Source organism: Pleuronectes platessa, chromosome 14, assembly GCF_947347685.1.
Source record: "Pleuronectes platessa chromosome 14, fPlePla1.1, whole genome shotgun sequence".
Lineage (NCBI taxonomy): Eukaryota > Metazoa > Chordata > Actinopteri > Pleuronectiformes > Pleuronectidae > Pleuronectes > Pleuronectes platessa.
In genome coordinates this window covers 22,367,247-22,382,926 of record NC_070639.1, presented here as the reverse complement: position 1 = coordinate 22,382,926, position 15,680 = coordinate 22,367,247, and the positions used below count along the sequence as shown (strand labels likewise).

Genomic DNA, 15,680 nt, shown 5'->3' with positions numbered 1-15,680 from the left:
TTCACAATAATACAAATTTAGAAATTCAAGCCTCTTCATTGACATTGACTCTTAATCCCTTTTAAGTCCTTAATGCATCTCTAACCCTGACCAGTAGCTTCCACTCGTTGCTGGTCGACCAGTAGCTTTCCTCGTCAAAAGACTTTCCATGAATCGGTATCAGCTGAATTCTGAAAACACCGGCAGCCGAGCATCAGCGTTTAAAATGTCACCAGTGCAGTGGGGTTAAATATAATGGGAGTAAAAATTCCTGTCCTTGCAAAAAAAAAGCGTAAAACACGAGCACGTGGTTGAAAAGGTCCATAACCAGCAGAGCAGTGGAGAGAGGCTGCTGCAGAGCGCTAATGCAAAGCACATGGAGTAACTCATTAACCCTGTGAGCAGCACACTCCAGCAGGTGGATGCTTCACATCAAAGTGGAGGCCACCTCGTTCACGGTTCGATTCCCAAGTCTCCTCGGCCGTGGGACACAAAATCCCAGCTGTATATATATATATCTTACATTGCACACGTGAGATTGCCTTGACCGCTTTATGTACAAAGGACAACGACAGACTAAAAGGCTGGGAACCAATATTTACAGATCGAAGGTCAGTTTCCCCTGAGACAGAATTCTTGCATGGCTTATAATTTAGGACATGGTTGTGTGAAATGAATCTGTGGCTGCACACACACACATTTTAACACACTGCTGACCCTCAACAATATTTTAATATTTAGAATCTGATCTGTGCTTCACTTTTAAGCAGCGTTTTTTTGTGTTTCATCTGGTGAATAGAATAAATTTACCTTTTCCCAGAAACCCCTTCAGCTGCCTCTGTGTGTGTCTGTGTACTGTTTGTACCAAGTTCCTGTGCAGTGTGTTTAAATATGACAGGTGTTTGGAGATTACAGAATTCTGCACACAGATTATTCTGAAAATTTGAAACAAGATGTGCAGGAGCCGTCTCCCAGTTTGACCTGCGTCCATCAAACTGGTTATTCTCCTCCTCAGGCAAATGTGAAAAGATGATATTTCGAGTGTTGGGAATGTCAGAACATACCAACACTCCCGTCTCATCTATTTCTAAATGCCTTATGAAATTTGGTGCCATTCTTCCTGAACATGTGAAGCTGTGGCCGTGTTCTCTGTGCGGTTTCTGAGAAGCTTCCCAATCATGTAATGGGTTTCGCAGTATGGGAGGTGAAATCTAAATCTCTCTATTATTTTTTAGAAACCACTCGGAGCACAGATGGTTCATTATAATTCCAAATTCACAGTCTTACTGTACAAAGCATCATTCATACATTCCGCCAAACACTCAACTGTTCCCCGGCAATTTTTAGCACTTGTATGTTTGCTTAGTTTCCAGTCAAGTGTGTCATTAAAAAAACGCACAACACTGCGAAAAAATCGTGAAGGGACGGATGAATCATTGTTTTTAGTGCGTCAACCTACACAGTGTTATTTTTTTAATATCTCATTTTAAATCTGTTGAAGAGTCTCAGCTGCACTGAGGATCTGGACACAAAATAAAGTAGAAAAATAAGGTTGAGACCATGTGAGCTATTTAGTTAAACATCCGAGGTCACGGTAATAGGCCCAGTGGACTGGTATGTTGGGCATCGAACACCTAACACAGTACAGTGACACCCTTTGAAGGCTCAGTGGAGATGTTACTATCAGAGAGGAGGCTTTGTGCCCCCGGACTCGACAACAGACAGGAACACTACACAACTCCTCGTCCGCCCATCGTCTGCAAACTACAGGAAATGTCAGTAGTAACGGTAAACTATGACGGCAGTGGAATTCTCTCGGGGCTCGAGGGTCACGTCATCTGAACAAAAATACATTTTGATGAATGTCCGCTTCCTGAATGAAATGAGAGGAAATTGACCAGATTTCCCGCTTTTCGCTGCCAAAATCAGCCTAAAAACCATCATAACCAGTGGTCGTCCGGCAGGTCACCACCATCATGGCACCCAGGCCCAGAACCTGCGTGGTAGTTAAAGGGATAGACGGGATAAAAAAGATGGATTAGGTGTTCGTGTGGTTTGCAGCTTCCACTTCAGGACAGGGTGCGCAGAGCTGAACCACCACCACCAGTACCACCACCAGTACCACCACCAACACCACCACCACCACCACAGAGATCTAACATGAGGTGTGCTCTTTGAAAAAAAAACTGGAATGAACAAAGCTAAGCAAGTAATCATCCAGCTATAGCTTTGTGTATATTTTACAAACACCATTATGGTAGCTCCTCTCGCTCTGCTGAGTTTTTTTTCTTCCAGAGAGGCCTCCTCTGATTGGTCGGAGCTGCAGGACGGAGGAGGAGGTGCGGTCTGCCGGGCGCCATTTTGAGATCTACACCAGCATGTGGATCTCGTTGTACTCGTCCCGTCCGTCTTCGTCGAAGTTTGGAGAATCTTCGTCACAGTCCAGCTGCGGGAAAAAGACGAATGATATTCGATTAGTTTTATGCAAAAATATGCACCAAAGCTTTTTTTACACAGATCTCTAACTTGGTACGTTCCGCCGTGTGACCATGATATGATCCATAATGTTTTTACCGTCCTCACAGACAGTCAGAGATCTGGTAACTATCACCCGGAACTGACGGTGACCTTTGTGCACGATTAAATTAAGTCTGTAGGAAATGCTGACGTTAGAAAAAGTGGGTCTATGTTCTCTGATATCTTATTTAAGTATTAATTTAAAAGCTGAACTACTGATAGGTCCACTACTTATAAAAGGCAAATATACACATTTTGATAAATACACTTAGTGACATCTTTAGGCTTTAAAAGGAAAAGGCCACAGCCAGCACACGACTTAGGGCTTAGGTTCAAAATAATTAAATAACAAACCAAGAAATACAATAAAAACTGACGTGCACAAAGCAAAGTGTACGTAGGAATGAAGGTCTGAGGGATCTGACATCATGGAGGTCGAATTCTAATAACATTTAAAGTTTAACTTAATTATCTGGTGGTTTAGTTCTCTCGTGGTTCAGGTTCATGAGGTGGTTTGATGGAACACAGCTCACACGGAGGTCAAGCTAAGAACAAAGCTGTTTATCCAAGCTCCTGAAAAAGTGGAGATTTTGGAACTAGAAGGTTTGAATCTGACGGTGATGACACGTATGGGTCGAGGGGATCAGACCAAGAAAACATGAAGTGAGGCCTCACGGTGGGTCACAGATCTTCCTCTGGTTAGAACCCAGAACAAAAATAAATATTTGCAAATATCTGTCCATAATAACACAAGAGAAAATCAAGAAGACTGTCGAGCTCATGCCAGCATCCATCTCAAGTTTAATTTGATGTAGAATAACTTTAGGTTCCAGTACGTTAGAGCAGATGATGGTGGCCCAGCTTCAAACATCCCTGGAAGGTCTCTGCTGCCCAACTCACCGCCTGCAGCTCACGCTCCTGAAAGATCCTGGAGAGCACGAGGCGGCGCAGCGGCACCGTCATGATGAGGACGAAGGGGAACGCCAGCGAGGCCTCGGTGGACTTCACTACCCACAAGGCCACGATGCACGCCAGCTGGATGATGGTGAACATGTTCATCCGCCAGGTCTTCACCTGGAGGGACACACGGGTGGTTGGTTAATGGGTAAGAAAACCAAAAGACAATAAACCACAGTACACACACACACACAAAGCAGTACACACACACAGCAGTACACACACACAGCAGTACACACACGGAGGCATACACACACACATAGTTGACACACACAAAGAGGCGTACACACACACAGGCACTCAAAGACACATGACACACACGTTCCCACACTGCTCCCCTGTAGAATGAAACTCTTACAGGGTTTTAGCTCCATCTAGTGGATCAGTGAATGAATGAGAAATATCAAAGTTATGGATTGTTTATTATTACTTTTGAGGAATAATCCCTTAAATCATCAACCAGTTATTTAAGCTTTGAACCTAAAATGAAATCCATTATTACCTGTTGTATCTTATTTGTATTTAAATAAAACCCCTTTCTCTAAAGTGTGCAGACATATACCAGTGACTGGATTATGATTATAAGTTAAATCACATTTTTGGAAATATGTTGAGCATATCAACACTTGCAGAGCTGCAGACACCTGGATAATGCTCATGGAATCATAAAGATGTTTTGTATATGGTTACTGCTGCGGCTGTTCTCACCTTGGTGACGTAGATGTGGTCGGGGTGGTGCTTGGCGGGCGTGACCATCAGGGTGATGCGCTCATACAGCTGGATGCCCGTCAGGGAGGTGACCCCCATGTACAGGAAGATACCAAAGAGCACGGCCAGGGGGATGAGGCGCAGCACGTCTGTCATCACGATGGACATGCCTGATGGACGGAGACGGGTTAACTGGGTTTGCTGTTGTTGACCTGATCCACCAGAATCATCACAGGTCAAGGAAACAGGTCATTCCAAACAGGTGGGTTAAGAATGTGTACTGCAGTAACTGTACGCTTTACTGTGAAGGAGAGAATTGCATTGAGGATGAAGACAGTTTTGAAAGCAGCTCCTTGCACCCCCCCCTTTCCAGCGTGTCGGCCTGCATGCTATCAGCAGACACTCTATAATGGTCAACAACCCCCCCCCCCCCCCCCCCCCCCCCATCCTTCCCATGCCCCCGTTTCCTCTCACCGACAAGCACGGCCACAAGAAGCCCGGTCAGCCTCTGCTCTTTCACCTCCTGGATCATGGGCTTCTCGCCAGGCGCCGTGGCCTTGCTCATGACCGTGAGGGCGTTGACATGCGTGACGGAGCGGACGGTGGCCGCGGTGAGCCAGGGCAGGCCGAAGAGGGGGCAGAAGGCCCCCAGGGTCACGATGAGCAGCAGGTCCAGGTGGAAGCCGGAGCCTTTCACCAGATGACGCTCCTTCTTACTCACGATCAAGCTGAGACAGTGAGAGAGTGATCAGATGGTATAAATGGTGTAAATGACTGTGTAGTACCACTGGGGATGATCCCACTGTACGTACGAAGTGATCTGAGTTTCCATGAAGATGAGGATGAAGACGAGGAGCGCTGGGACGATACTCGCTGCCATCATCCAGGCTGGGAAAGGCTGCTTGTCTCCGAAGGGGCTGATGAACCAGCCTCTCTTTTCAGGGGACGTGACGGAGAAGCCCGACGGCACGTTGAGTTTCTGAAATCAGAATAAAGTGGTTATGTCTAAATAGAAAAGACACTGACTTATACAGTGTTAATAAAACAATGTGACTGACAGGGCACTGACCTGTGTGTATGTGTCAGTAATGGCGTAGTCCAACAACACTGAGACCAGAATTGAAATAGGGATCCCAAAGTCCCCGATGACTCTTCTGGCCTGAGGACAATGAGAAATCAAACATGTTATGGTTTCCCAAGAGCTTCAGCTACTGTTGAGTTTATGTTTAAACTGCTGAAGGTAATTATATCAGAAAGTGACATTATGGGTTTATGAAGTATAAGTTGTTTACGAGCAAAACTAGTGAAAGACATTAGGATTGTTTTCCACAGCTTGAGACAGATCTTCTAAACTAAACTTTTCTGCAAATCTAATGATTGCAAATAACTTACTTGTAGCTTTTAAATTAAGAATTTATAAAATCAACATTATCAGTTTAAATAGCAACATCAACAACAAACTGTAAATTATGTTATTGACATGGTCACTTCTCCTCTACAAACAGTAGCTTCATCTTTTCACAAGAAACACAGAGACACAGTTCAAGTTAAAGGTGATTAGACGATTACCTTGCCACCTAAGAATCGACTGTTTCTGAACTTCCTGAGGAAGAAAGCAACAAAGAAGGTGCCGAGCATGAGGACCAGAGAGAGGAGGGCGGTGTTGGGCTGGTTGAAGACGGGGCCATCTTCCTGCAGCAGAGTAGCTGGGGTCCAATCACTGGTGTACAAGGCCATCAGAGGATGTTCCTTAAACACCTGAGAAACAAGACAACTCATCATCCAGCGTCTGACTGGAAAGGTGTTTGCAGACAGGACCAGGGAAGGACGTATAAACACTGTGGTGTCTAAAGTCAGTTCACCTTGATGAGCTTGGAGAAGGTCTCATAGATGAAGATGAGGGAGATGAGGAAGGCGAAGATCTCCTGGGTGAAGGGCGAGATGTAGCGGACGAGGAAGCTGCCCTCCGCCGCCACCATCACCAGCACGATGACGATGAGCCAGAAGCCGATCCACACCCGACCCGTCAGGTACTCGTAGTCGTGAGCTTGACAGAACTGAGTGAGAAGACGCAGACCTCAGTGCATGTGTGGGATTGATAAACTCTGGGGGGGGGGGGGGGGGGGGGGGGGTCAGGTACCTTGTAGTAGGCCTCTTCAAACACCAGCAAGGGTCCGGAGAAGCCAATGATGAGGAGCGGCTGACCAGCAAGCAGAGAGAATATCACCCCGAGAGTAGCAGTGGACACGATGAGCTCAGTCACTCCCATCAGCCCCTCTGTTTTCTCCCCTGCAAACATAAACACAACGACAACATGAAGCTGCTCTGATCAAAGTGGCAAATTCAACTGTCCTGGTGTTGCTGGGAAGGTTCAGGTTACCCAGCAGGCCTCCGAAGGTGATGGTGGGCGACAGGGCGGCGAAGTAGATGAAGATGACGGCGGCGACGCACTGCATGTCCAGGGAATCCTTCAGGTCGCTGACGTAGTGCGGGTAGCGGCGCCGGATGTCGTGGATCAAGCCTCCGAACGGGATCCCAGAGCGGGTCAGAGGATCCACCTCCTGGTCGCCCTCGCCCTCCTCCTCCGGGCTCACCTCTAGGAGGAAAGAGACAATAATAAGTAACATGATAGTGATGATACTAATAACACAACAATATTAAAGGCACAAACTCATGCAAATGCAAACACCAAGATCTAAAAGTTGACACATATCTTAAGACCCCCACCTGACTCTGACTTTTATTCCGCCCCCACACCTCAAGGATGTGTTAAATTAACACATTAGATTATATTATATTATACTGCATTACATTTTATATTGCAATCTGACACTTTTCACTGTCTTGCATCTTGCATTTCACATTTTACTTCACTTGTTATATCTTTTATCTATTATATATATTTTTATTTAGATATGTTTATGTCTAAATAAATGTTACTTTGTATAAATATTAGAAAAAGGGAGTAAATAAGAAGTAAATAGTGAGTAAATATATATTGTTTCTTTTTATTGCTTTTCTTACGTGTGTTGTATTTATTGTGTTTGTATGTTTTTATGTTTCTATGTTCATTGTATGCACCAATAACCAGAGCAAATTCCTTTCTGCAATAAATACTTTCTGATTCTGATTCTGATGCAGCATGTGTATTAGATCCACAGCTGAGAGTTTATGTGAAGACTGAAGGAACACACCACATTCTCACATTTGAGAACATGGAACCAACATTTCTTGGAGTATTTCTGATTGTAAAAGACGTGTTGATTCACACCGTTGTTCTCCGGCACCACCCCGAAGGAGGAGTGCTGCTTCTTGAGCTCCCGCTCCTTCCTCTTGCGCAGCATCTGCTTCTGGAAGTCAGCCACCGTCTTCAGGAGGTCCTTGCCCTCCACGTCCGAGGGCGGGATGACGATGCTGCAGTCCAAGAACTCGTTGATCCCGTTCAGGAGGTCCTGTCTGTCGTCAGCAAAGTACGCCACCTCGTGGAAGTTCTACGGCAAAACACAACCGGATGTCAGCACCAGAACGATGGAGGAAAGGGAGTTCAGGACACCTTCCTTACTTAGGAATTACCTTGTCGGACATGAGAGTGGAGAAGGAGCGTCCGATCTCGTGGTAGTCCATGTTGGACTGACTGGGACCAAGCAGGACAAATAAAAAGCGAACTGGGACGGGGACCTCGAGCACCGACTCCAGGAGCACGGCCTCGTTCAGCCGGACGAAGGCCATGGCCGGCTGCTCCAGGAACTCAGCACAGCCTGAGGGTGATGAAACACAAAGACCAAACTATTAGAGATCCTCCACAGCTCCACATGAGGAGCACACTTTGTGATTTGACTCAAAGAACAGGAATTTACACATGGAGCATTTACAACAAGCAGATTCATCTCTCGGTAGTTTATAAAAAGGAATAAATAATCAATCTACTTTGTCCAAACTCCCTTTTCTCTTACCGACTAAGACGATGACAGCTTCTGCGTCTTTGGGAATCTTGGCGAGCAGCTTCATGGATCTGGCCGCGGCCGGGTGGCTCTCGGGAGGCAGAGGGTGGAGAGATTTCTTGGAGGGAGAGAAGCACGGAGATGATCCACATGATTGTTCCAGTGTGATGTGACATCATACATGGGACAAGTACACAGACATTATTGTGCAGATAGCGATGTACAGTGCGTCTGAACCACAACACATTAATCCGGTTCATTTAGCACCACACAGCCACGTCACTGCCTCTCCGTGTTTGAGGAGAATTTTGACCGTTTGGCTGATTTATCATTTGAAGCCATGGGGGGAACATTAGCTTTTCACAGCTAATGCATCGGGAAGCTTTAAGTAGAAACACCTGTCGGCTGACTGAAGACATAAGTCAACACATGTGACCCGGAGAGGCTTTTTCTCTCCGACTTCAAGAGCTACCTACGCCACCTCTGACCTCATGGAGGCGTGTTTCAAAGAACAAGGCCACAGCCACAGGTCTCAGATCAGGACTTCAGGGTAATCACACTCAGATCTGCGCCCACTGCCGATCCTCAGAACTTAATGCAAACCATGAAGTCACACAAGACGGCTTTTATCTCCGCTCGTTTAGATAGCTGAGCTCAATTATCCAAGTGGGTTCCTGTCAAAACTGGTTAATCACTTCGGCTTTGGGGAACTGCCTCTGCTGCCTGCGTGGTGACATCACATCTACTTCCATCCACAGACATGTCCCTTAAAAACAAGCAGACTTACAAAGAGGGTGACAAACACGTCTTGTTTGGGGTCGTACACCGGCCCCTTGTTGTCCTGGTGCTCATCGTGCTCCTCGCTCACCAGTGGCAGACTGGTTTCGTGGGTGTGGTTGTGATTGAGGCTGCCGTGCAGACTGCTGGAGGAGTGGTGGCGGTGGAAGCGATGTTTGAAATCACTCGGATGGCTGCGGGGGGGAGAAACAGAGAGGAAGAAAATACGCTCACATTGATCATGTTCACAGATTGTGTAGTGCTGGATTAAGCACTGGGTGGAGTGGGACAGCCGAGGTGGATGGGAAGGTCAGTGGTTTATGAACTAAAGTAGTAGAAGTACATTTCAAAGTTTGACTTGATTGTTTCCTCATGATTTGATAAATCTGACTTAACTTGGACTTGGAGGATCATTTGGATTCTGCAGAGTCAGCTGTGACCCTTGTTAAACCATTTCTATCCTGAGAAGCTTCACTTCATGCAACAGCAACACAGCTTGTGAATTTAGCTGAGTCATCTGAATCTATATCAACTGATCCTCTCACTCAAATTGGAAATGACAGATGACCCAAGACGATAGAACGAGGTGTGACGCCAAACTGGAATGTGATCGACGCTAAACTTTGGCTGCACCTCTGCGTGTTCACCCCATGAATCTCTTTTCTCTCTGGTGTCTTGTGTTTTTATTTTCCAGTGGAAGCTGCTGGTAACGTGCTGGGAATTTATGAGGAAAGGCTGTGAAAGATGAAGTTGATGCATGAAGCCCTGCTGCTAAGAAGCTGGTGAATCTGGTCACCATGAATATTTTCCATCTGACTCTTAGGTTCATTGCCTGTTTTCTATAAATCTTACCGTACTATAAAAGTGAGGAAACATTCAAGTTCTCAGAAAAATGGAAATCTGATAATATGCATAATTCTATGACAACTGGACAAGTTCTGTCTGCTGAGGAAATGTGATGAAAAGCTCCAATACAGAGAAAAGCTTGAGTCTGAAGCTACACTGCATGGTTACACATCCGAGATGACAATATTGTAGTAAGATATTAAATATTATTTAAGATGACCTTTAAAGCTGAACAAAATAAACAGGAGAGAGTGATTATGAGGGAAAAGTCTTCATCAGCGTTTGTTTGCTTGTTTAATAGTTTGCAGCTCACCAAAAAACTTTTATGTGAATGAGTCTTGAGTTTTGGTGCAAATCCAAATCAGGGGTAAAAATAATCAGGCATATTTATGGGACTGAAAATTGCAAGTGTGTTAAATGTGGTGCAGCTCGATTCCAGGGGACTGTTTGGCCTCGACAGGCGCATGCGCTCTAATGACAGCTCATCTAGTTGTATTCCTAACTGGCCTGGTTTATCTCTGCTCCGGTAATTCAGTCTGACAGACGACATTTAGTGAACTTGCTTTTTTCATTGTGTAACTCTGCAGAATCTATGGAGCTGGGTGTGTAGCGCAGGATTCCATTGGCCGTGTGTTATTAGGTCAGTTTAGCTGTGGTGTCAATACAAGTGCCGATCAATGTAAGCTGTAAGAGCTGGAGATGGAGAGCAGGGTGTGTGTTGGATCTATGTTCACCGGTGCACTGGATCTGATGGAACTATTTCCTCTGGTGTGGTGTGGGAATGAAAGGGATCAGCTGTGAGGTTCTGTGTCTGTGCAGGTTTCAGGTGAGTGAGTTGCAGGAGAATCTGCTTCTGCTTCCTGTGGATTAAATCCTCAAACCTGATACTTTACCACTGACCTTGGTAATGTGTTTTTTCTGGAAAGAACCTACTAATGTAGAAACAAACAAAGCCACAAAAAACTCCCTGTCTGCACTGAATAAACAATAGAAGTGGATCGTTGGTGTAGTCCAGTCAAATCCTGGGTTTTTACGTCCGGCTCATTAAGAACTCAGAAGTTTAATGAACCTGGATTTATGAAAAGATGCAGGTGCTTTAAAAAAGTCTGGTCTCAAGCTTTTAAAGTTCATTTATTATAATCTCAGGACAGAGGGGACAGAGATTTTGATAAAGGCAGAGTTCAGTGGTCAAAACGGAATTTCTAAATCTAAAGGTCCAGGCTATCAGACAGTGACACTGAACTTAATCAACCATGGTTGTATCTACACTGACATTGGGACAGCCTGAGGAGCTTAACTGTGTTTCACCAGTACCTGATGGTTGCTCCCCAGGACCAGATCCACAGGAAACCTCCTTATTGTGGAATGATCAGCATCATGCAATGGTAACTGCACATGATATTTTGAAGGCAGAACCATTAACATGTACATTCTCTGCACGAGCTGATCTGCGTCTGTAGTTTTGAAGGATTTTGTCACTTAACAGTCAGACCTATTGCACAACATACAATTGTCTCTGCACTGCTAGATGTTGTCCTCCTACTGTTTGCAAACATGAAGCACACACTAACAGCTGAGATCCAATATCTCAAGCTTAATGATTCTCCATCTACTTCCACAGCAGTTTGAGGGAGCCTGTGTTTTCCCCTCTGAGCATGTGAGACGAGCAAAAAGGCGATTTTTCAGCCCTTCCTAAAAACATAGTCATGAATATTCTCCATCACGTTGGTTCCAGACTGGTTCCTGACCTGTGTTTGAGCAGCAGCGCCCGCAGGACGCTGGGTCTGTCCTCGGCTCTGATCTGATCAGAGATGATCATCGTCTCCACCACCAGATGAGCGATTCCAGGCAGAGTGTTCTGCTCCAGGTCCAGAAGGATGGCACCTGATGAAGGGACATGTGAAGATGCTTAGACTGTTTTGTCAAACAAGTATTTCAGTGCTGATCCTCATCTTCATCTTCGTCTTCTTACCGTGCGTGATGGTGCGACGGAGCTCCAGCAGGCTGCGGAAGGAGAGCGAGGCCACGTGAGGCTTGCCCCAGCGGTCGGTCTCCTCCTCCACATCCTCTTCAAACTTGATCCAGCGAGCTCGCTCCTTCCAGCGCATCTCATGATCCTTCTCCACGATCAGCTCGTTGAGCTCCACGAACACCTGGAGAGGGAACAGGACAACAAACACAAGACACATGGTGTTTCATACCAAACTGGAATATGAGACAAATAACGTCCAATGGAAGAGGGATCATCAAACCTCATGTGTCTTCTTCTCCGCAGCTCTCTTCCTCTTCTTCAGGCTGGAGAGCGGCGTGGAGCTGATGCTGCTCCGGGTCAGCTGACATCGGGACGACTTCTTCACCAGGTGGCGTCTCACCCCGGGGTTGTCCTCAAACCTGTGGCCTGAGAGCAGAAGGTCAACATGGAGATGTGATGAGTCAGAGACCGAGGCAGGAGGACGAGGACATTCAGGACCGTGAAGCTTCTCAGTCAGAAAATGTGCAGCACGTTAGAGAATAAGAGAAAATATTATTTCCAGGTTTGTCCAGGTTTCCAGCCGACAGAATCCTCCACCCAGCAAGTGAGTGAGAATCTGTTCACCACAGGAAACTGTTACAGAGGTGGAGCGATTCCATTTTCAAATCCCTTGACCTGCAAATCATTTTATATTGAATTTAATATAATGAGGAGATTGATTGAGATGAATTATAAAAGCTGGAAAACTTAGGTGGTCACTTATTTTGGAGAAAACAACTGGAAAATGAAAAGAGTAAGAGGCGTGTGTGGAAATTGCTTTTGGTGATGAAAACAATTTGGCATAATTAAAACTTATTCTGTATTTATTTCAAGCCCAGTATTTGTTTTTGTACTGAAAGAACAAATTGTAATATTCTGTGACATTTAGGGATTGGAAATATACTTGAATAATTACATTAGAGATTTTTATAGGAAATTACACAACTAGTGTATGATATTTATATTGTTTTTAACCGTGTGTTTATATTAATTTCCTACTTTCCAGGCAGAAATAAATAAGTTGATGCTCGTCCTACACCTCAGTCTATAAAACTGACTTGTAAGGACGATACAAACATTAGCATATGCACAAATATTTTCCATTCATGCATCTATTATCTGCACTGCTCATACTTTGAGGGTTGTGGGGGGAGCTGGAGCTAATATTGAGTAAGAGGCTGGGTACAGGTGATCAGCATATTGACAATTTTTTCCAAGACAAACCATTCACATACACATTGACACCTACTAGAATCTCAATAGGGAACCTGAACCTGGTCTACATGTTTTGAACTGTGGGAGGAAGCTGGAGAAACACAGACAGGCCCCAGTAGAACCAGGATCAGGCCCACTAACCTCCCTTCAGTGAGGAGACAGCACCACTGTGCAGCCCCAGTACATCATCATGGTCTGAATGTGATGCTAATGCACAGGGAAACTGTTCTGAAATCTCTTTCTAGCGGTTCCAGGGAGGGCGCTCATCCTCCAGATGTGAGAGTAGAAGTGTTTGCAGGACATGATTTGTCATTATGACACCACAACATGCACAGGCACACAGGTGGCTGGTGTTCAGTGTGGAGCGGCTGCCCACCAGTCAGACCGGCCAAGGACTCAATATGATTGATTTCCTACTAAATAAAGACTGTCTTATTCAATCTAACACACAAGAACCAAGAGCGCAACCAATGTTTGTTGTGTAGTGTTGTGTTGTGTGTCGCTCGGCTGCGTCATGCCTTCCTCGGGGAAGCAGAGAGAAATGGAAATGGAGATTAAATCTGGCTGTGTTTCATTTTGTCTAGTTTCCCGGGGGGGGGGGGGGGGGTCGTCCTTGTGTGACCTTCAGCTGATAAAGACGCCCTTGTTTGTTTTCACCACAGACAAAGACAAGGTAAACAACTGTGGGGTGAAAAGGACACAGCCCTTTAAAAGGTGAAGCCAAGGCCTTTTAGAATGTCTTGTTCACATTAGACCATTTCTGGCTTCAGAGCACATTCATAAACTTGTGACTTTTACTCCTCTAGCAGTGAGCTGGACGTGAGCAGCATCTTGATTGCTCACTGGGACCCATGATAAGATCCACATGGACGTGATTAGAGTCTTTTTGAGGGGGAAACGCCCCCGTGTGACAAACCAGGTCACGTCTATAATACTCATCTCTGTGTACTTTAGAAATCAGATGAGGGCCAAGATCGAAAAACTAAAATCCAGTAAATGTCAGAAATCGTTAAGCAATATATATTTCTGGCAGGTACCATGATGTCCACATATCTGATTTAGGATTTGTTTGTGCTTTTAGCCTGGATGAAATTCAATTGTTGCACAAATCTGATATGCAGCACATCTATAACCATTAATCTGAACTCTAGTTGTACTCGAAACAACAGGGGAACATTTTTTGACTTATTCAGGAATAAGAATCTGCAAGAGCCCAAAAATCTGGATTCACGATGTCAGTCAGGCAGCAGACATCCCATGAAACTCTGAAAAGAGTGTTTCCACATTAGCGTGATCAATATATGCATGAAATACAGAAACCAGGGGGAAGTGGTGGCCACATATTTCCTCATTAAAAACAGTCTTGGCAAAGCAGTGTTTATCTAAATGCTAATTTAGCTAATTTAAACACTCAGGCTAATCAGGCGTTTATCTTTGTTTCGTGTGATATCAGGCTGATATTGATTATTCAGAATTAAAGGGTAGCTGAGACTCATGAGCAGTTCGTTAGTTTTGTCTGTAATTGTCATTTCATACAAAACCACAACTAGCAACCTCATGGTGGCTATAAAGAAAATGTTATAGGGTCAGCTAAGTCATGATGATTCATCCCCTGGGGACCAGCAATCTATGTAGTAGCTGTCAAAAGGATTCAGTCTTGACTCGTGGATCAATGGATCCTCTCCACGAGAGTCACTGAAAATAGAAATGAAATATCACTATCATGCTATTAGCTTGATATGCTATAAGACAACTATAGAGGGAAAACAACCATATTTCATTCAAAATGTGACACAGAGTCAAGCTATAGTTAAATTCCTGTGTCACTTTTTATAATACAGGAACCAGGTGTCCATGTTTTCACCTACAACTGAACCCCACAACCAATCAGCACTTCAATGTCCTCATAAACCTCCGGCTGCTCTCTTCTCTTTGCATTCCTGTTGGATTCTAACTTCTCCGGCCTCACAGGGACTAATGTGCTGATTCCAAATGGGAACACAAAGAGCAGAGCCACACACAGTTTGTCAATGAAATGTCTTTCTGCTCCAGCTGTGTGGCTGAGCCCAAAGCCAAATGGGCGCCAGTGGGATCAATAGGGAAGCAGGAAGCAGCACCAGTGGAGCACCGCGTCAATTCGCTCGATACCGTGGACGACCGTGTTCTGTTCGTGGCCATGAATAAGCTCCGCGTTACCATTAATGAAGCTAGCAGTGGGCTACAATCAATGGGAACACATGAACTCCCAGTCCATTGATTCACATGTAAAAATAGTTTAAAAAAGCTGATGCAAATGAGTTTCCCTTCGTGTTGGATGCGTCACAGGCTCAGACACTTGACGTGACTTTCAATACTTTCATAGGAGTGTGATTTAAAACCCCTTCACTGAATGGATGTATATTGAATGCTACTAAAGCAGACACACAACCGCACACAACTTACGGACGGGCTCTTCAGGCGACCCCAGCTGAGTGTGGATCGACTCGAGCAAGTCATAATCATCGAAATCCAAAACGAACTCTTCCAAGTCCTCGAGCCCAGCCTCATTGGACAGAGAGCCGCGGGGTGGGGTGCTGCTTCGGAGTGCCCTTCTGCACACTGGTCTGGAGATCCACTGGTCCATGGTGGTCTGCGTCAAGCTGGTTATCACCGTTCTCCTGCCCCTGGTTGTCCTTTCCCTCGATGTCTGTCATCTCCACGGCCGGTACCTCCTCCTCTCCTCCTCTCTC

The 15,680-nt window shown here is 45.2% G+C and overlaps 1 protein-coding gene across 1 annotated transcript in view; it reads right to left on the bottom strand.

The window, feature by feature from the left end:
* Positions 1-2,347: 2,347 nt before the first annotated feature.
* slc4a3 (solute carrier family 4 member 3) overlaps positions 2,348-15,680 on the bottom strand; it is a 17,640-nt gene continuing 4,307 nt past the window's right edge. Inside the window, exons 3-20 of the mRNA XM_053439211.1 lie at positions 15,504-15,673; positions 11,978-12,202; positions 11,698-11,878; positions 11,474-11,609; positions 8,890-9,073; positions 8,115-8,220; positions 7,735-7,919; positions 7,433-7,652; positions 6,542-6,757; positions 6,302-6,450; positions 6,024-6,218; positions 5,731-5,919; positions 5,231-5,320; positions 4,974-5,140; positions 4,636-4,889; positions 4,162-4,331; positions 3,397-3,570; positions 2,348-2,425 (exon numbers count right to left, since the gene is read on the bottom strand). Of these exons, the coding sequence (XP_053295186.1) occupies positions 2,348-2,425; positions 3,397-3,570; positions 4,162-4,331; positions 4,636-4,889; positions 4,974-5,140; positions 5,231-5,320; positions 5,731-5,919; positions 6,024-6,218; positions 6,302-6,450; positions 6,542-6,757; positions 7,433-7,652; positions 7,735-7,919; positions 8,115-8,220; positions 8,890-9,073; positions 11,474-11,609; positions 11,698-11,878; positions 11,978-12,202; positions 15,504-15,673 (3,089 nt within the window). The remainder of the gene's footprint in view (positions 2,426-3,396; positions 3,571-4,161; positions 4,332-4,635; positions 4,890-4,973; positions 5,141-5,230; positions 5,321-5,730; positions 5,920-6,023; positions 6,219-6,301; positions 6,451-6,541; positions 6,758-7,432; positions 7,653-7,734; positions 7,920-8,114; positions 8,221-8,889; positions 9,074-11,473; positions 11,610-11,697; positions 11,879-11,977; positions 12,203-15,503; positions 15,674-15,680) is intronic.